The sequence below is a fragment of the Lepeophtheirus salmonis genome, chromosome 12 (assembly GCF_016086655.4).
Source record: "Lepeophtheirus salmonis chromosome 12, UVic_Lsal_1.4, whole genome shotgun sequence".
NCBI lineage: Eukaryota > Metazoa > Arthropoda > Copepoda > Siphonostomatoida > Caligidae > Lepeophtheirus > Lepeophtheirus salmonis.
This window is the reverse complement of record NC_052142.2, coordinates 6,217,984-6,234,696: the sequence shown is the minus strand read 5'-3', so window position 1 is coordinate 6,234,696 and position 16,713 is coordinate 6,217,984. Positions and strand designations below refer to the sequence as shown.

At 30.8% G+C, this 16,713-nt stretch overlaps 1 protein-coding gene across 11 annotated transcripts in view; it reads left to right on the top strand.

Moving 5' to 3' along the window:
- The window catches only part of LOC121127094 (FAT atypical cadherin kugelei), a 75,096-nt gene that overhangs the window by 50,410 nt on the left and 7,973 nt on the right, over nt 1–16,713 (top strand). For 3 of the 11 annotated variants that reach the window (XM_071892373.1, XM_071892374.1, XM_071892372.1), the window contains 2 exons: nt 2,120–3,817; nt 6,159–6,861. In XM_071892373.1, the coding sequence (XP_071748474.1) occupies nt 2,120–3,817; nt 6,159–6,272 (1,812 nt within the window). In that variant the 3' untranslated portion in view covers nt 6,273–6,861. Of the gene's footprint in view, nt 1–2,119; nt 3,818–6,158; nt 9,856–10,151; nt 11,272–11,452; nt 12,686–16,713 lie in introns of those variants that run through there. The other 8 variants (XR_011782950.1, XM_071892380.1, XM_071892378.1 and 5 more) reach the window with 7 other exon arrangements.

Genomic DNA, 16,713 nt, shown 5'->3' with positions numbered 1-16,713 from the left:
AGGGTAGAAAATAACCATTGAAAGTTGTTCAATAAGTATTTTCTTGAGTACAAATGTCAGTAGATTGTGATTTTTTAAGTTGCAATATGTATTTTGTGTAGTTTAGCCAAGAAATTTGAATAAAAAATTAACACTTTTCGATAAATGACTGGCTATATGGAGCCATATCTACCAATAAGAAAGGCCTACAGGCTTGATTTACTTATAATTTAATAAGCTTTAAATATATACCTAATTTGTACTATTTTTTGTAGAAGAACATTGAAAAAAAACAAAAATATTACACCAACTCCCTAATTTTATTGTCATGTGAAAAAAAATACCGTCTGTCATTAAAATGGGTGTTACATAAAAACGTTAGGAGCTATTTACTTGAAAGTTTAATTGTTTTTACCTAAAATAGTATCCTTTAGGCTAATGTGTTTAATTTTCTCTTATCATGTGTAATATTTCCTATTTAAAAAAAAAAAAAAAAAAAACTATTTTCTCACTTAAAACTTTATGCAAAATTTTGCATTACAGGAGACCATGACAAAAATGCAGAATGAGCTAGCTATATTTGTGAAATTTAATCGATTATGCCCAAGATATACTTCTTTATGAAAATGATAACCAATTTGAATTATAATACTAAATATTTCTGATTTTTTTTATGACGTGATAGAAGCTCGATTTTTGAGCAAAATATCTATGTTTCTGATTTCATGATAATACAGACTCACAGGCCAGCAGCCAATTGATATTAACTAAATCAAGTTTCAATTTGTAACAGAACAACTAAAGGTTCTCAAAACCACAGGTGTTTGACTAATTGATTCATATGTAGAACTTGACAATACTGAATCTATATTATTATTTCCGTCAGATTAGACATACCTTTACAAAAATGAGTATCTCTAAAAAAACAATTGAATCTTTTTTATTTTTGACTTCCGATTTGAATTTTTTTTTATATTTTGGTCTAGAAAACATGTATTACTTATAAGAATTCGAAACTTGATATTTTCCCAGTTTTGGCAGTGAAACCGGGGTCGAATCTCAAACCATGCCTTAATTAGAAAATAAGTGGTCTACTTGCATAAAATATTTATTTAACTGTGCTGGGGGATTGTAGTTACATTTCAATAACTAACTGTGGCTTTAGTCAAATCATCGGGAAAGACATCTAGTGGATGATTCTTCAACTATTAGTTGTCAACGCCAGCCTACAGGTAAGTGCAAGCGGAAAAAATATTTATTGTTATCACGAAACCTTTAGAGAAAAAAGATATTCAAACTGTTATCTACTAATAAAGCATTGCAGTAATTAGTAAGTGAACGATAGTGTCTGCGGCTTCAATTGATATACTTACATACTTTTTATTTTAAAAATTAATAGAAATCAACTTATCTACTTTCCAAAGTATGTTAGGCATTATTGTGCAGCAGTGGGCTGTCAGAACAAAGTAGACAAAGATGTACCCATGTGTGTGAAATTTTACAGCTTTCCAAAGGAGGAAGCCAGAAGGGAAAATGTATTAGGAGGCTGAATAGAAGAGGTTGTCATGGAAATTATATGGCACAGTAAAAGCAATCAGTTATCATTATATGGAGACAATAAGCTACTTGTGATATTCTAGATGGTACTTTAAAAATGGGTTCATTGAATTGTTTACGCACTCATTTAGCACGCATATATTCTTCCTTTATATTATTATTCTTATGTAAACTTTAAAATTTTCCAAAAAAAAAGATATGAAGTGAAGTACAATAATAAAAATAAAAAGGTAGAAATAATATGATGTCCCAAATTATTCAATGTTGTTAACTAACGTAGTTTTATCTCAACTTAGTATTTAAGTTACAGTTTAAAATTTTATGCTCTATCTCTCTTTTTATATTATATATTGCCAATATTTAGAAAATTTATGATTGGAAAACTCTTTCGAAGTTATTATCTGTTAATATGATATTTAATGAAGTCTTTATTATTTATGTACCTATAATGCTATAAATTCAATATACTTTAATTTTACTATAATGTTAAATAATCACATTTTTATGTACATATAATTTTTTGAACATTAAAATTGGTTATTTATTATTTTGTTTAATTTTTTAATTTGATTTCTATCCAAAGGTTTCTGCTGTTGACAATGATAGTGGCTCAAATGGGGTTGTTTACTACCAGTTAACAAAAGGCAATGGTGATATGTTTCAGGTCAATCGTAGTAATGGAAATATATTTCTTCGCAAGTATGTAGAAATGCAGGATGATGAATATTTCTTGACTGTTGCGGCATATGATGGTGGTAATCCGCCTTTAAGTTCTGATGTCTTAGTTGTTATTAAAGTATTGAATGAGGTTATGCCCTTATTTGAAGAACAATTATATCGTAAAACTATTCCTGAGAATTTGAGAGCATTTACACCAATTCTTAGTGTCAATGCAATAACAAATTCATTGTATAATGAAAGTAGAATTGTTTATATTATCGAATCTGGAAATGAGGATGAACTATTTGAGATTGACTTTGATACTGGTGCTGTTATGATTGAGAAAGATTATTTAGATTATGAGACTAAAGCTCACTATCAAATAATCGTTCGAGCCATTGACACATACCATGGGCATTTTGCAAATGCTATAATTTTGTTGGATATAGAGAATATTAATGATTGTATTCCAATGTTTGATAATAGTTCATACTTCATAGAAGTTGAAGAATCGATATCTGTAGGAACTAGTCTCATAACTGTGAGTGCTTTTGATGCAGATAATTATGAATTAAGCTATTACATACATGATAATGTAACATATGAATACTTATTTATTAATGCATCGAGTGGTGAAGTGACTCTTAAAAAACTATTAGATTATGAATTACAAACTGAACATAAGTTCATCTTATCAGTAAGGGACAAGGATGACTTAATCACTTTAACTTCAGATGTTGAATTTTTTGTAAAAATTATTAATATTAACGATAATGCTCCATTTTTTGAAGAAGAAGAATATTTTATGACTTATTGTGGATCAAGAGCTCATCGAGGACAGTTCATAGGTATGGTACGTGCTGTAGATATAGATGGCGATGTTCCACTTAAATATAGTATTGCAGGGGATACAACGCATCAAATAGTTTCCATTGATAATGTTTCTGGTATGGTTTTCATTTCTAAATTACGTCAGTTGAACTCATCAACAGGTACTATTAATGTTACTGTAACAGATGGTGTTTATTCCAACTATGCTATTATATGGATATTGCAATATTGGAGTAATTATGAAACGCTTTCATTTTTAAGGATAACTTATAATTTAGAAGTTGATGAGGATATACCTGAAGGAACACTTATCACAACTATTACAGCATCCGAAAAAAATCGTGTTGTCAATCTTAGATATTCAATTTTATCTGATATTCATAAAAAAATATTTAGGATTGATTCCCAGACAGGAGAGCTGTATACCTTAAAAAAATTTGATAGAGAGCTTGTTGCTTTATATGAAGTATCTATTATGTGTTCTGATACAAGCGGTCGAAATGGATTTACTACACTAAAGTTAGCTCTTCGGGATATTAATGACAACCCTCCTAAGTTTGAACTTTCAGAGTATAAATTTAATATTCATTTAAACGCGAGTGTTGGATATGTTATTTGGTGCATTCGTACATATGATTTAGATATAAATTCCAGCATCGAATATTCTATACACGAGATAAATGAATCTTTGGAAGTAACTTTTCTATTTGGAATCAATAATGATGGAAAATTATTTCTTAAAAATAGATTAATGGATCAAGAAATTAGAACTTATAATTTTTTGGTAACGGTAAGTGATGGTATTCATCAAAATGATGTTCCCATTGAAATCAATGTCATTACGATGGAATTTGGAAACATAAATTTGCAAACTTTTTCTTTTGATTTTAAATACTTTGTCAAGGAATCTGCACCTTTAGGAACAGTTGTGTCTGAGATTAATATTAAAGAAAAAAGCTTATTTCGATACAAACCAGCATTATCTGATTCACAACCAAATTTTTTCGGTATTGATGAGTTCTCTGGAACTATTTTTGTATCTGACAATCTTGACAGAGAATCTAAGCCAATTCATGATATAGTTTTTAATGCTCAGTCAATTTTATTTCCAACTATATCATTATTATATAGAGTTACTATTCAAGTACTTGACGTTAACGATAATCAACCTATATTTACCTCTTATAATTATCAGCTTAGTTTGAATGAAAATGTGTTACCTCGCAGTCCGGTTTTTAAGGTTCAAGCAAACGATGGCGATTTTGGAAAGATTAGTTATCATATAGTCAATGGATCTGATTTTCCTGAATTTAGTTTAGATACTCACACGGGTTGGATATCGACAACAACTGTTAGATTAGATTTTGAATCTAAATCTAAATATACACTGATTATTACCGCCACTGATAGTGCCTCAGAGATAAATAAAATATTTACATCGACATGTACAGTTAGCATTTATATAAAAGATGATAATGATAATCCATCTAATTTCAAAGAAAATGTCTACTTTGCAGCAGTTAATGAAGGAGCCATGCCAGGAACAATCGTTTTTCAAGTAGAAACATTTGACAAAGATTCTAACAATTTGAATAATTTAAATTTTTATATAACTAATGGAGATATTCATGGAATGTTTCGAGTGAGAAAGAATGGAGATATATATGTTTCTAGAAGTTTAAATAAAGAACTTCAATCATTTTATTTATTAGAAATTACAGTATCTGATGGTAAATTTATTTCAAAATGTAATGTATCTATTGAAATTTTGGACGAAAATGATAACCCCCCTATTTGTCCAATTCGTCTTTATCAAGAAATAATATCAGAGGACTCAGAACCTGGTACTTATTTGTTAACAATAGAGTCTTCTGATATGGATGAAGATAGTTTTTATGGACAAAATGTATATTCTTTATCAGGTAAGCATCAAAATTTATTCAATATTGATGCCGTTAGTGGATCTCTTTTTACTTCAAGTACTCTAGACAGAGAGTTTAGTGACTCTTACGATATTAATGTAGTAGTATTTGATAAGTCAAATCCTCAGTGGCGATGCTCATCTCAAGTTAATATAAAACTAAGAGATGTTAATGATAATATTCCTATTTGGTCTTCTTTATCCTACAGAATAGCTTTAAAAGAGAATATACCTGTTGGATTTATCATATGTAAGATAAAAGCAAGAGATAAAGACATTGGTTTTAATCGTAAAATAAATTATAAATTTTTAAATACAAATATACCCTTTCGAATACACCCTGAAAGTGGTATCATTACTTTATCCAAGCCTTTGGATCGTGAAACTATAAAATACTACAATCTAACTTTAGCGGCTGTTGATGAAGGATATCCAAAACAGTTGTCTTCTTCAACTAAGTTTTTAGTTACTATTATTGATTTCAATGACAATCCACCAGTATTTACTTCGAAAAACTATGTTGTTACACTTAATGAAAGTGTTCCGTTAGGTTATGAAATTTTAAACGTTTTGGCATCTTCTAAAGATGAGGGAGATAATGCTAAGGTTACTTATTCATTCATTGGGGGAAATGAGGAGCGTTTCTTCGATATTGATTTAGACTCTGGGATCATTTTTACCAACAAAGTTTTAGATTATGAAAATGTTAAGCATTACTACTTAACGGTGGAAGCAAGAGATCAAGGAAATCCTCCTTTAAGTAATTGGGCTACAGTTAATTTAACTGTATTAGATGTGAATGATAACGCCCCTATTTTTAAAGGACATCTATATTCTTCAGATGTTAATGAGAACATACATTTGGGAAGCCATGTATTACAAGTTTCTGCAAAGGACTTAGATTCAGGAAATAATAGTGTTATAAGCTATGTAATTACTTCAGGGAATGATGATTCTAAATTCGATATAAACCAAGAAACTGGAGTATTATATGTTTTTGATTATCTTGATTTTGAGTTGGAATCATCTTATTTTTTAGAAATATCCGCCTATGATAGAGGATCTCCTACCCTTTCTAATTCTATTTTTGTTGAAATAAATATTTTGGATGAAAATGATAATTCACCAGTTTTTACTGAAGAAAATTACACTCTATTCATTCATGAAGATAAAAAAGTTGGTAGTGAAATTTTAATATTTTTGATTACAGATGCAGATGGAGAAGCAAATACTAGTCCTTTTACGTTCGATTGTCGATCAGGAAATGAAGATGGTTTCTTTAGAATTACTCAAGAAGGCACTTTGGAGATATCAAAACTTCTAAATTTTGAATTGAAAAAAAAAATTATGCTTCAAATAAGAGTATTTGATAATGGATATCCTCCTTTATTCTCGGATTCTTTTGTTACAATCAATGTTGTTGAGGCAAGTAAGTTCCGCCCAACCATTGCACCTTTAGAAATTACCATTAACTCATATGATGATGATTTCAAAGGCGCTAATATTGGAAAAGTGATTGCTATTGATCAAGATCCTTATGATAATTTAACTTATGAATTAGTTACTGATTCTTTCTCTTCATTATTTCGAATTAATAAAAAAGGTGAGTTACATGCTCAAAGTATAGATGTCGGTACATATAATTTAAATATATCTGTATCTGATGGGAAATTTACCTCGTATAATTCAGTTTATATAGTTGTAAATCTTATTGATGATGTTTTATTGAAAAATGCAGTGTCTGTATTAGTAAGCGCATCATCACTAAAAGGATTTTTTACCAGCTATATAAAGCAATTTATTAAAGCATTAAAAGTATCGTTAGGTGGTACAAAAATGGATATTATCATTCTAAGCATTCAAGAATTGGTTAATCTAAAGTATATTCATGAAAAAATTTCAGACAAAATAAATGGAAAGCAAATGAAAGTTCAAGTCTTTTTTGCTGTAAGAAATTTAAATAATAATCAATATGTTAACTCTGAAATAATTTTTAATACATTATCAAAAGACATATTTTTTCTTCATCTCGTGACAGAATTAGGTTTAAATATCGAGTACTATAGAACTGAAGAGTGTTATGGCAATCAAAACTGCTATTGCACCGAAGAAGTTATTGTAATAAGTGATAAAATTATCACAATTTCTACAAGTATTTCTTCATTTGTGTTTCCTTTTCATAAATATCAACAGAAATGTACTTGTCTAAAAAGTTTTAAAAACAAAACTTGTGATTTTAATAATAGTGGTTGCCTTACAAATTCTTGTATAAATTGTAATTTCTTTTGTAAATATGGAGGTAATTTTAATGTACTCTACTGTAATACTGATGAAAAAGATTGTCATAACAATTGTGACAACTGCTCTACGTTCTATTTTAATGGTACATCACAAATTCAATATCGTTCTAGCTTAACGGTTCAAGACCTTTGCAGTTCAGATTTATCATTTAATTTGAAAACGAACAATGAGTCTGGTATCTTAATGTTTGCATTAAGAGGGTCTGAGTATTGCATTTTAGAACTTAGCAACGGTGAATTACAACTAAAAATAAAATTAAAAAATGTAGAATTATTAATTGTTTCTGATAAAAGGAGTTCAATTGTGAATAATGAATGGCATAGAATTGTTTTAGATCAAATTGATAATGTTATTTCTCTTCACATTGATTCTATCAGTTATTCAAATTACACTTCACTATCAAAAAAAGTGAGAATAAAAGATAAAAACAAATATAATGAGACATTGGTTTTTTTTGGATCACAAACGAAACCAAATAATATAGTTGAACCAGGTTTCATTGGTTACTTGAAAGATATTTATTTCCACAAAATGGCCCTGCCATTAAATAAGTCACAAAATCAAAGTGTCTTTAGACTGGTGGCATTAGAGAATATTGACTATGGCTGTCTCTTGAAAAGTGAATCCGTAGTAAAATTATGTGGATCTAATCTTTGTATAAATGAGCGTACTTGCTTCAAAGAGTATACAGAAGAAAAATATTGTAATTGTAATCTTCCAGAAAACTATAGAAATGTAAAAGCTCCTTGTGATTCTTCACCCTGTCTAAATGGAGGAATTTGTACAAACTTACATAATGATTTTCATTGTGAATGCCCTGATAGGCTAAGTAGTAAGCGTTGTACATATGGGAAGCTCTGTAATCCAAATCCATGCTTAAACTCTGGTGTTTGTGAAGAAGGGTACGTTAAACCAATATGTCACTGTAAGGGCTTCCATGGCAAATTTTGCACCATTGATATAAATGAATGCTTGATATATAATCCTTGTATGAATGGTGGTACTTGCGTTAATTCGAAGGGGAGTTTTCATTGTGTATGTCCTTCTAATTCAACTGGACACTATTGTCGAGAAAGTATTCTTTTGGCAAGTTATCCAAATTTTGAAACAACGGAAGAATATTTTTTTAATATTAAAGAAGTTGCTACCATCATCATATTTTTATTTCTGTTCATATTTTTAATTTTCGTATTTATTATGTATTTTATAATGGAGTTGTCCAAACGGAGGGCACCTTCTGATTTTGTGCGGGAGTCTATGGGCTCAAATTTAGACGTTACAGCTATTAATCCAATTCAAAATTGTATTAAAGATATTGAAACAGATCATGATAATTGCACTGAGAGCTCGGTAATACGAGACATTAATATGGAATCAATTAGTCTAGTAAAGAAAAATGATTCAGTATTAAAAGTAGTGTCCCCGACTCTAAATGTAGAAAGCAGAATGTGCTACACAGACACCATTAGGTCTTACAAACAAATATCTGAACAGCTTGGTGGTACAATTCTTAAGTCTTCAACCAAAAAGAATTCTATTTTCTCTAACAGCCATTTTATTGCTCAGCCAACATTAAGCCATATTAAACCTATTTGTTCTGTCGCTCCATCCGTATGTGTAACTTCATCTTTGGAAAAGTTACACTTTGATGAACATTACCATTCAGATTTTGAAACAAATACTCCTGGTAAAAATACGTTTCCTAACAATAGAACATGTTGTAACCTTCTCAACAATTCCCTTATTGATCTTTTAGACTTAAATAAAGATACAACACCAACTGGACACCTAGAAAAAGAAATTGAAACTCTTATTGAGGATGATGAGTCTATTCTGCGTGAAAATTTTAAAATAAGCAAATACAGCAAACTGCCAATAAGGTGTGTAAAGGACAAAAACATATCCAATGCAATATCTTCTAATAACTTATTTTTTTCCAACATAGAAGGTTATTCTGAAAACGATAATGACCCTCGTTTTATTAGTTCTGACTGTCCAGATAAAAATCAGTTAACTTCAGTTCATAGTTATTGTCTCCAAATCAGTAAAAGCTCTCTGGATTATTTATCAGATGTTGAGGAATATGTTTCGGATCCATGTTTCCAACCATTTCAACTAAAAAAGCTTACAAATGATACATTTGATAGCACAACATCAGTTATAAATTCAACAGATTCCAATAGTGTCATTGCAATGCCTCCATCGTTACCAATTTTAGGAGCGAAAAAATATTATCTTCTAAAAAATATTGTAGTTTCTAGTTCTGATGTAACACATACAACTACTTCAAACTCTGATACTGACGTGAATAACATATGTGAAATAGAAGAAAAGGAAGAATGACCATTTTTTTACAGTCATTCGAAATGAAAATCTTTGATTGAGATTCCTTTACAGAAAAAAATAATAATTTGTTTATAGATTTTATGTACTTTTTTACAAAAAATAAAATTGTTTTATTTTAAATATACTTCTAATTATTCTTAATTTAAAATTTCTACCCCCCACCCCCGTTATAAGTATTCTGTTTGAATTAAATGTAATATGTATATATAAAAACAATTTTGAATATTATAATGAATAATATTTTCAATTAGTCATATGAATACATATGTTTTTAGTTATTTTATTTATTTATTTTTGCAGGAAAATCACTAGCGAGGGTGGATTTCTACTTTGTTACAAATTTTAATCAATTTTATTTCAATCATTGATGTAACAAGTATGAAATCTTAATTTAAATTAATAATAAATAAAACCTCTCACATTTAAAAAATCTTATTTTATCTCTTTAATAGATTTTTTGAAGATTAAAAAAAAAGTACTACTTTAAATTTGCTGGCTATTTGTATTTTTCAATTTATCAATTACTTTCATGAAAACGAGTTTTTATATTTGACAGGAATGGTAGAATTAGTGGAAGCAAGAACGCTTATTATGTTTGGCTTGAAATAACTGAATAACTTTGAGTTAATTTTAACTTTCAAGAAATCAATAAACTAATCAACTTCACGTCTAACAACAATTATCTTCCTTGAGTACTTATAAATTATGTACTTGTCTAGTTAGGCTCTTTCAAATTCATAAACTAGTAACAACATTAGTGGCCTAATACGTCATTACGGCTGGGACGAATTTAACTGACAGTGCCCCCTCCCCCACTGAGATAACGTAAAAAGTATTGGACTGTTGGAATAGAATAGACATTCTTCAGTTTGACAACTCAAAAAAAAAAAAATCGGGCAAGTCAACAAAAAACTGATTAGCAACATTTCTAAAGAGTGTTCTTCATGAGTGAAATTCATTTTCTACTACATACAGTTATATACAAAACCAGATTGCACATTTGTAGAGGTGTATTAAATATCTCTTAGAAAGCAGGAGTGGCTTTTTCTAGTTATGAATAGTTATGTAATATGAATAGGCTTTTTAATATTCGAAAGTTGTTTTTATTATTATTTCATTTTTGAGACGAGAACATCTTAGTAAAAATAATAACTAATGCGTTTGCTTATGAAAGACGTAGAGTATCAGTTTGCTCGTTATTTATAAGCATACATTAAAATAATCATATCTACTGGTAAGCTAAAAATAAACCGAAATTTAATTTGATAACTAATAATTTGAAGAATATTTAGAAGAAGAGCAGCTGAGCTGACACGAGTAAGAGCTCACGATATAGATCCTTGATATTACAATATTAAATTACTATGTTCTCTAAATATTGAAATCATATTAGCTTCTTAATATCCAAATTGTTATTACCAAGAATAAGATTCAATTTTATATAGAACGTCAAAGAACAATTCTATCATCGTCAAAACTCCAAAAGAGAGAACCCATACTGTTTTAATGTATATTTGTGATGGATTTTACCGGAGTTTGATTAAAAAATAAATCAAAAGGATGTGCAAATGTAAAAAAATATACTTAAATAAATATTGTAGAAGATAGTAGTCTTCCTTAATGTAAGATCAAATAAATAAACTATTTCTTTTTTAATACAATATAGTAAGTATTTATATTATAGGTAGTTTAATTTTTTAAATGTATTTATTCTAAAGGTGGGTTCATTGAAGTGCTTAGTAATTTAGCAGGAAATGTGATTTTAGCGCTCCATTCCACTAATTTTCGCAGCATTTACTCTTAAAATTGAAATTAATTGCACCATCATGAAAAATCATTTTTGATATTTTTTTCCAGAAAATTTAATGTTGGAAAATTAAAAAAATAAAATCCAAAAACCAAGTTCCCCGTAAATTATAATACTGCGGACGCCTATGGAAGGATTCTGGTTAAAGGACTTTTGATTGCCTTAACGCCCGGACCTGAATCCCGTGGACTATGTGGTTTGGGCACAATTGAGAGGATGGCTTGAGCAGCCTCTAACCCGAATGTGGAGCCCCTGAAGCCTGCAGTGGACAAGGAGTAGGACGACATGTGTGATAACTGTGCCATGCTGGCGGCAAAGGGAGACCATTTTGAGAAATTATATAGTCAATTACATCCTAATTAACAAGTAAAAATTTCAATTCTCTGCCTGTTTTATGTTTGAAAATCTGGGTGAAGTTGTATATGGAGTCAATTACTGCACGATTCCCTGTAGCACACTGTACTTGCCTTGTGATTTTTTGAACTCTTTGCTAATTCGAGAGGTACTTTTAATCGTTCTCTCAATTAAAATACATCCTCAGACCGTAGCTTCGGCGTCACCTCAAAATTGTACTATAATCAGGAAAAAATTGTTTATGTAGAAGATTTAGTGGAAGTTGTATAAAAAGTAGTAAATAAATTTAATTTTATTTCTTCCATAAGAAGAAATGTTCAATAATACAATAGTCAAACACACCAGTCAAAACTGACTGCAGCTGTAAGTTGTTGTTGTTAAATGGACTTTTCGATTATTTGTTTCCCTTGTAACAGAGCCTTATATAGGCTTTATGTAGTCATGTTGAGAGTGAAGTATGTCATTAACTTCATCTGTTCCCCATTGTTAAATTATCTCAAGTAATTTAATCATAAAATTTGAGAGTGTGATTGGCTGGAAAAGATTTTGCCTTGCTTTAATCACTTTCGCCAGGTTTTAGCAGAAAACTCACTTTCATTTCCCACCAACTCCTTGGCGTGTATCCAGTGCTTAAAATGACTATAAAGTTCTGAAATGTATGATATTATATAATTCCTATGTTGTTCTAGAACTACTGGTTTAAATCCATCTGGTCCTGAACTTTTAAGTGCCACTAACGATTTGAAATCAATTATTCTGAGGTACTCAGACCAGTTCTTTTAATATGCAAGAAGGTCGGTGTTTTGTCATTCGTGGACTCACTCCACAATTTAAATAATATATTTTGACGACAATTTCTACTAAATCTTCCACACATTGCACATATTGTTGATTTTGACTAATTGTACAAATATACTGACTTTATGAAACTTTGTGCATCACTTTTACTCCATCAAACGTACTTACAATTTTCTCAATGGCTTATTCTCCCCCTGGCAGGAGCGTCGCATTCTGTTAGTAAATGGATAAGAGACTTTGACCTTTCTATACATAAACTGCATGAGTCCTCCTAGACTAATACCATTTTTCAAAGATACATTTTCATTGGAATGTGGCCAAAAACAAAGCTCACAAAGTTTTGGATAAATGTTCTTTTATGTGATTGCAATTTCCATCCATGATTAGGACTTATAAAGAGCCGTTTCGTTTGACAGCAACTTGAATAATTCTGCAATTCCTTTTCCCACTTGGCGGTTACTAATTTTTTAATTTTTACCTTCAACGTTGTTGTCTGTGGAACTTCTATATGCAATTAATAAGTCATTTGGCACCCAATTTTAGCCAAAGCATCCACAAATTAATTCCCAGTGTTACAGTCATGACCTCTTATTCTTTTTATACTTATTGGTAGTTTAGAAATTACAATTTCTTCTAAAATACGTAGTTGTTGTTCTATGAAGGACCTTCTTTTCCTTTCTAAGCATTCAATAGGTGCCATACTGTCAATGTAAAAAATGACAAGGGATTTGAGGTACTCATCCATATCAGTTAGGGCACTTATTGCTTGATAAATACTTTCCAACTCAGCCTGAAAAACAGTATTTAACTATCTCAGATTTTTTGTCTCCTATGGAAATGCACCATTCATAACCAACTTTGTCTACAATCTTCGATTCATCTGTGAAAACATTCAGCCAATGCGGATCCAAGAGTGTCTCATTTTTTATCAATATAAACGGAGGTAGAGAATAAGCTTTATGAAATGTATTTTCTATGGGGATACTAAATTTGCTGAGGAATACTCTTAATTCAGTTTGGAGTATTTCTGCCGCTCCTTTAGATCTGGAGCGGGTCATCCACGATGTTGGAATATCATCCTTAGTTCTTAGCCTGGTCCTAAGTGCATTCTCTTTTATGATTAAATGTAGCGGTTTCATTTCGAACGTAACTTCCATGGTTTTTGTAGGAGTAGACCTCATTGCTCTACACCTCAAAAGACATGTAAGCCTATTAATTCTCCTGGTCCTTTGTATAAAAAGGTCTACCTCAATAACTTGCCCATACCCCTACTCCATAACAAATAATAGGCTCCAGGCAGGCATTCCGGACCCATTGACTATAATAAGGCCGTAAGCCACCCTTTTTCCCCATCTAATTCCTGACTACAAATAACACTTTTTCGGTATTTTTATAATATATTCAACATGGGCCGCCCATCTCAGTCTGAAGTCTATAATAACTCCAAGATATTTGTATTGCTCTACTCAATAGAATTATTGTTCTCTCATTGATTTGATTTTAATGTTTGGGTATATCACTTTGCAGTCTCGGGGGCATACCGTTCCTTTCGTTTTTCACTCGCTAAATTTATGCGAATTTCAGAGACTTGATGTATCATTTCATTTACTTGTATTTGGATTATATCAGACTGTAGATCCATACCTGTGATAATAAGGGCTATGTTATCAGCAAATCCAATTGATGACACTGGACCTGGCTCAAGTCCAATTCAATGCTGAATTCTACAATTCCATTGAAATGGGGAAAGAATCCCTCCCTGAGGATATCCCTTGGTGGGAGTGAAATACATCTTTATGCCCTGTTGCATACAAACGATTTCCCTACTCTGTAATAATTTTTGTACCATTGAATTATGGAAAAGTCAATACCATTTTGATCCAAAGGTTTTTCAATTATGGCGTATGGGAGATTATCAAATGCTCCTTCAATGTCAAAGAAAACAACAATAGTATGTTTTTTTTTTGTTGAGGACGGCACTCTCTGTTCTATCTACTAGTTTGGCAATAGCAGAATCAGTTGGTTTCCCTCTTAGAAACCCCAACTGATTGGCCATTGGAACCTTTGGTCATAAGGATTTGATATGCCGATAAATGATTATCTCCTTCCCTTTGACTATTGTGTTTGCCAATGCTATGTTTCGAAATGCTTTGGGATTTGAATAATTCTCTTTATTTGGTTTTGTTTAAACCAAAAATTTTGCTTCACTCTATATCTTGGGTACATAAGAAAACTTCAAAGTAATTTTCTGGGCAAGTTCATCATGTCCTGGATTTTTATAATTCTTGAAAGATTTAAAAACTTCTTTCACGAGTACTCCATCAATTTCCTTCAGCCATAATGAGTGGCTCTTTACATTCCTTCAATTTTCTTCATCCAATAATTTTCCCTTCCCTGACTCATGGAGGGTGGCGCTGTTGAAATGACTCAAAATCATTTTTTTTCAGGTTATCGTTGACTTAAACGTTTCCTTCTTAAAAATAAATAAATACATATTGTATAATTATTTCTCCCTTTTTGATGTTGAATTGCAGCTCTTAAGGCTTGCTGGGAATCCAATCTAGTGCATCTTTTACACCAGTGATGACGTTTTTCTACTTCTATCACTCTTCTATACTCTCTTTTAGAACTATAGTAAGCTTCTCTATAATCTGCACATTGTGTCTTTTTTACTTTTCTTTCAGCTTTCTTAACCTTTCTTCTCAATTTACTCAGCTCCTTGCTCCACCATGGCACAGATTTGCGTTGAATTTTCGTTTTGAAAGGGGCCACTGTTTCAAATGTAATCTTTAAGGAATTTATGTGATCATAGGGGAGCTTTTCAATGTAATTCAGATTAAGTTCACTTTCCTGATCAGTTAAACCATAATCTCTTGGAGGACATAGTTTTATTACAAATTCTGACCATATAACAGCTTCTAAATTTCTCAAGAGTATAGGCTCATTTTGTAAGTCCAATTTATACATAGTATCTGTAGTCAGACATTGTAGGATTATGAGAAACTCTCCATTGTGATACATATGGGAACATTAAGTGATTTGTAAAGGTTACATCGATTATGGATGATCCTACTCCACCAATGAATGTTGACCTTTTTTGCTCATTACAGATATTCATTTGTTTTGAAGTACATATCTCCTCAATTGTTTACCTCTCTTGTAGGCGTTTTCTGGCCCTCATAAAGAACTATGGGCATTTGTGTCTATTCCCAATAATAGTAGTATTTTACTATTTTTACATGCCATCACCAACTTTTCTCGTTCGGGGAAGGTACATGCATGAGTGATATCTGAATTAAAATGACATTATGGTGTGAAGATATTATAATAATCCTCAACTTGTTACAAAAAGTTTTTTCTTAATGATGGTTCAGTTAATAAAGCTATTTTAATATTATGTTCACTTAGCATTTTCATGAGTTTGTAGGCTGTCCGACTCATCTTCCCGAGATTGATCTGCACATAGTTTAAAGTTGCAAATTGTGCATTTTTCATTATTGTTAATTGGAGTGTTCAGATGCCGGTGGACTGGATTCTCTTGACCGCTTCTGATCTCTTTCTTCGGGGTATTCCAAGTTTCTTTTGGTATTGTTGTTCTACTGAGTGCAATTTGTCTTTCCTTCATAACCAATTTCCAATCATCTCTTCATTGAATTTTCTTTCTTTCCTTTGCTCCTCCGTTTTCATTATTTTCTCCTCGTCGTCTTCCCACTTATTCCTTTTTCGAGGTTTATATTTTAAAAGGTTTTTTTCTATATAGGGGGTTCTGCCAATTGTGTTATGATTTTGGAAGATATAATATGACTTATTTCAAATAACACTAAAGGAGAGTTAAATAATTAAAATACCTTACTTACTTCGTGAACCTCATAAGAAAACTTAGTTATTTATATATTTTAGATATATTAACATTAAGATCTTTTCAATTTTTTCCCTTAAATTGGCAAATATGATAGAGGCAATGAATTCTTAGATCCAAGAATTCATTGATAGAGGATATGATGAAAAATCAAAAACTAATTATTATCACTTTACCCGTGGTAATAGATCACTATTATATTGATTAATTAAAGTATTATAAGGTATATTTGTGATAGTAAGCCAAATAAGTATGGATAAATTAAAAACCCAAGTAAAAAATAATAAACTATCTTAAAAA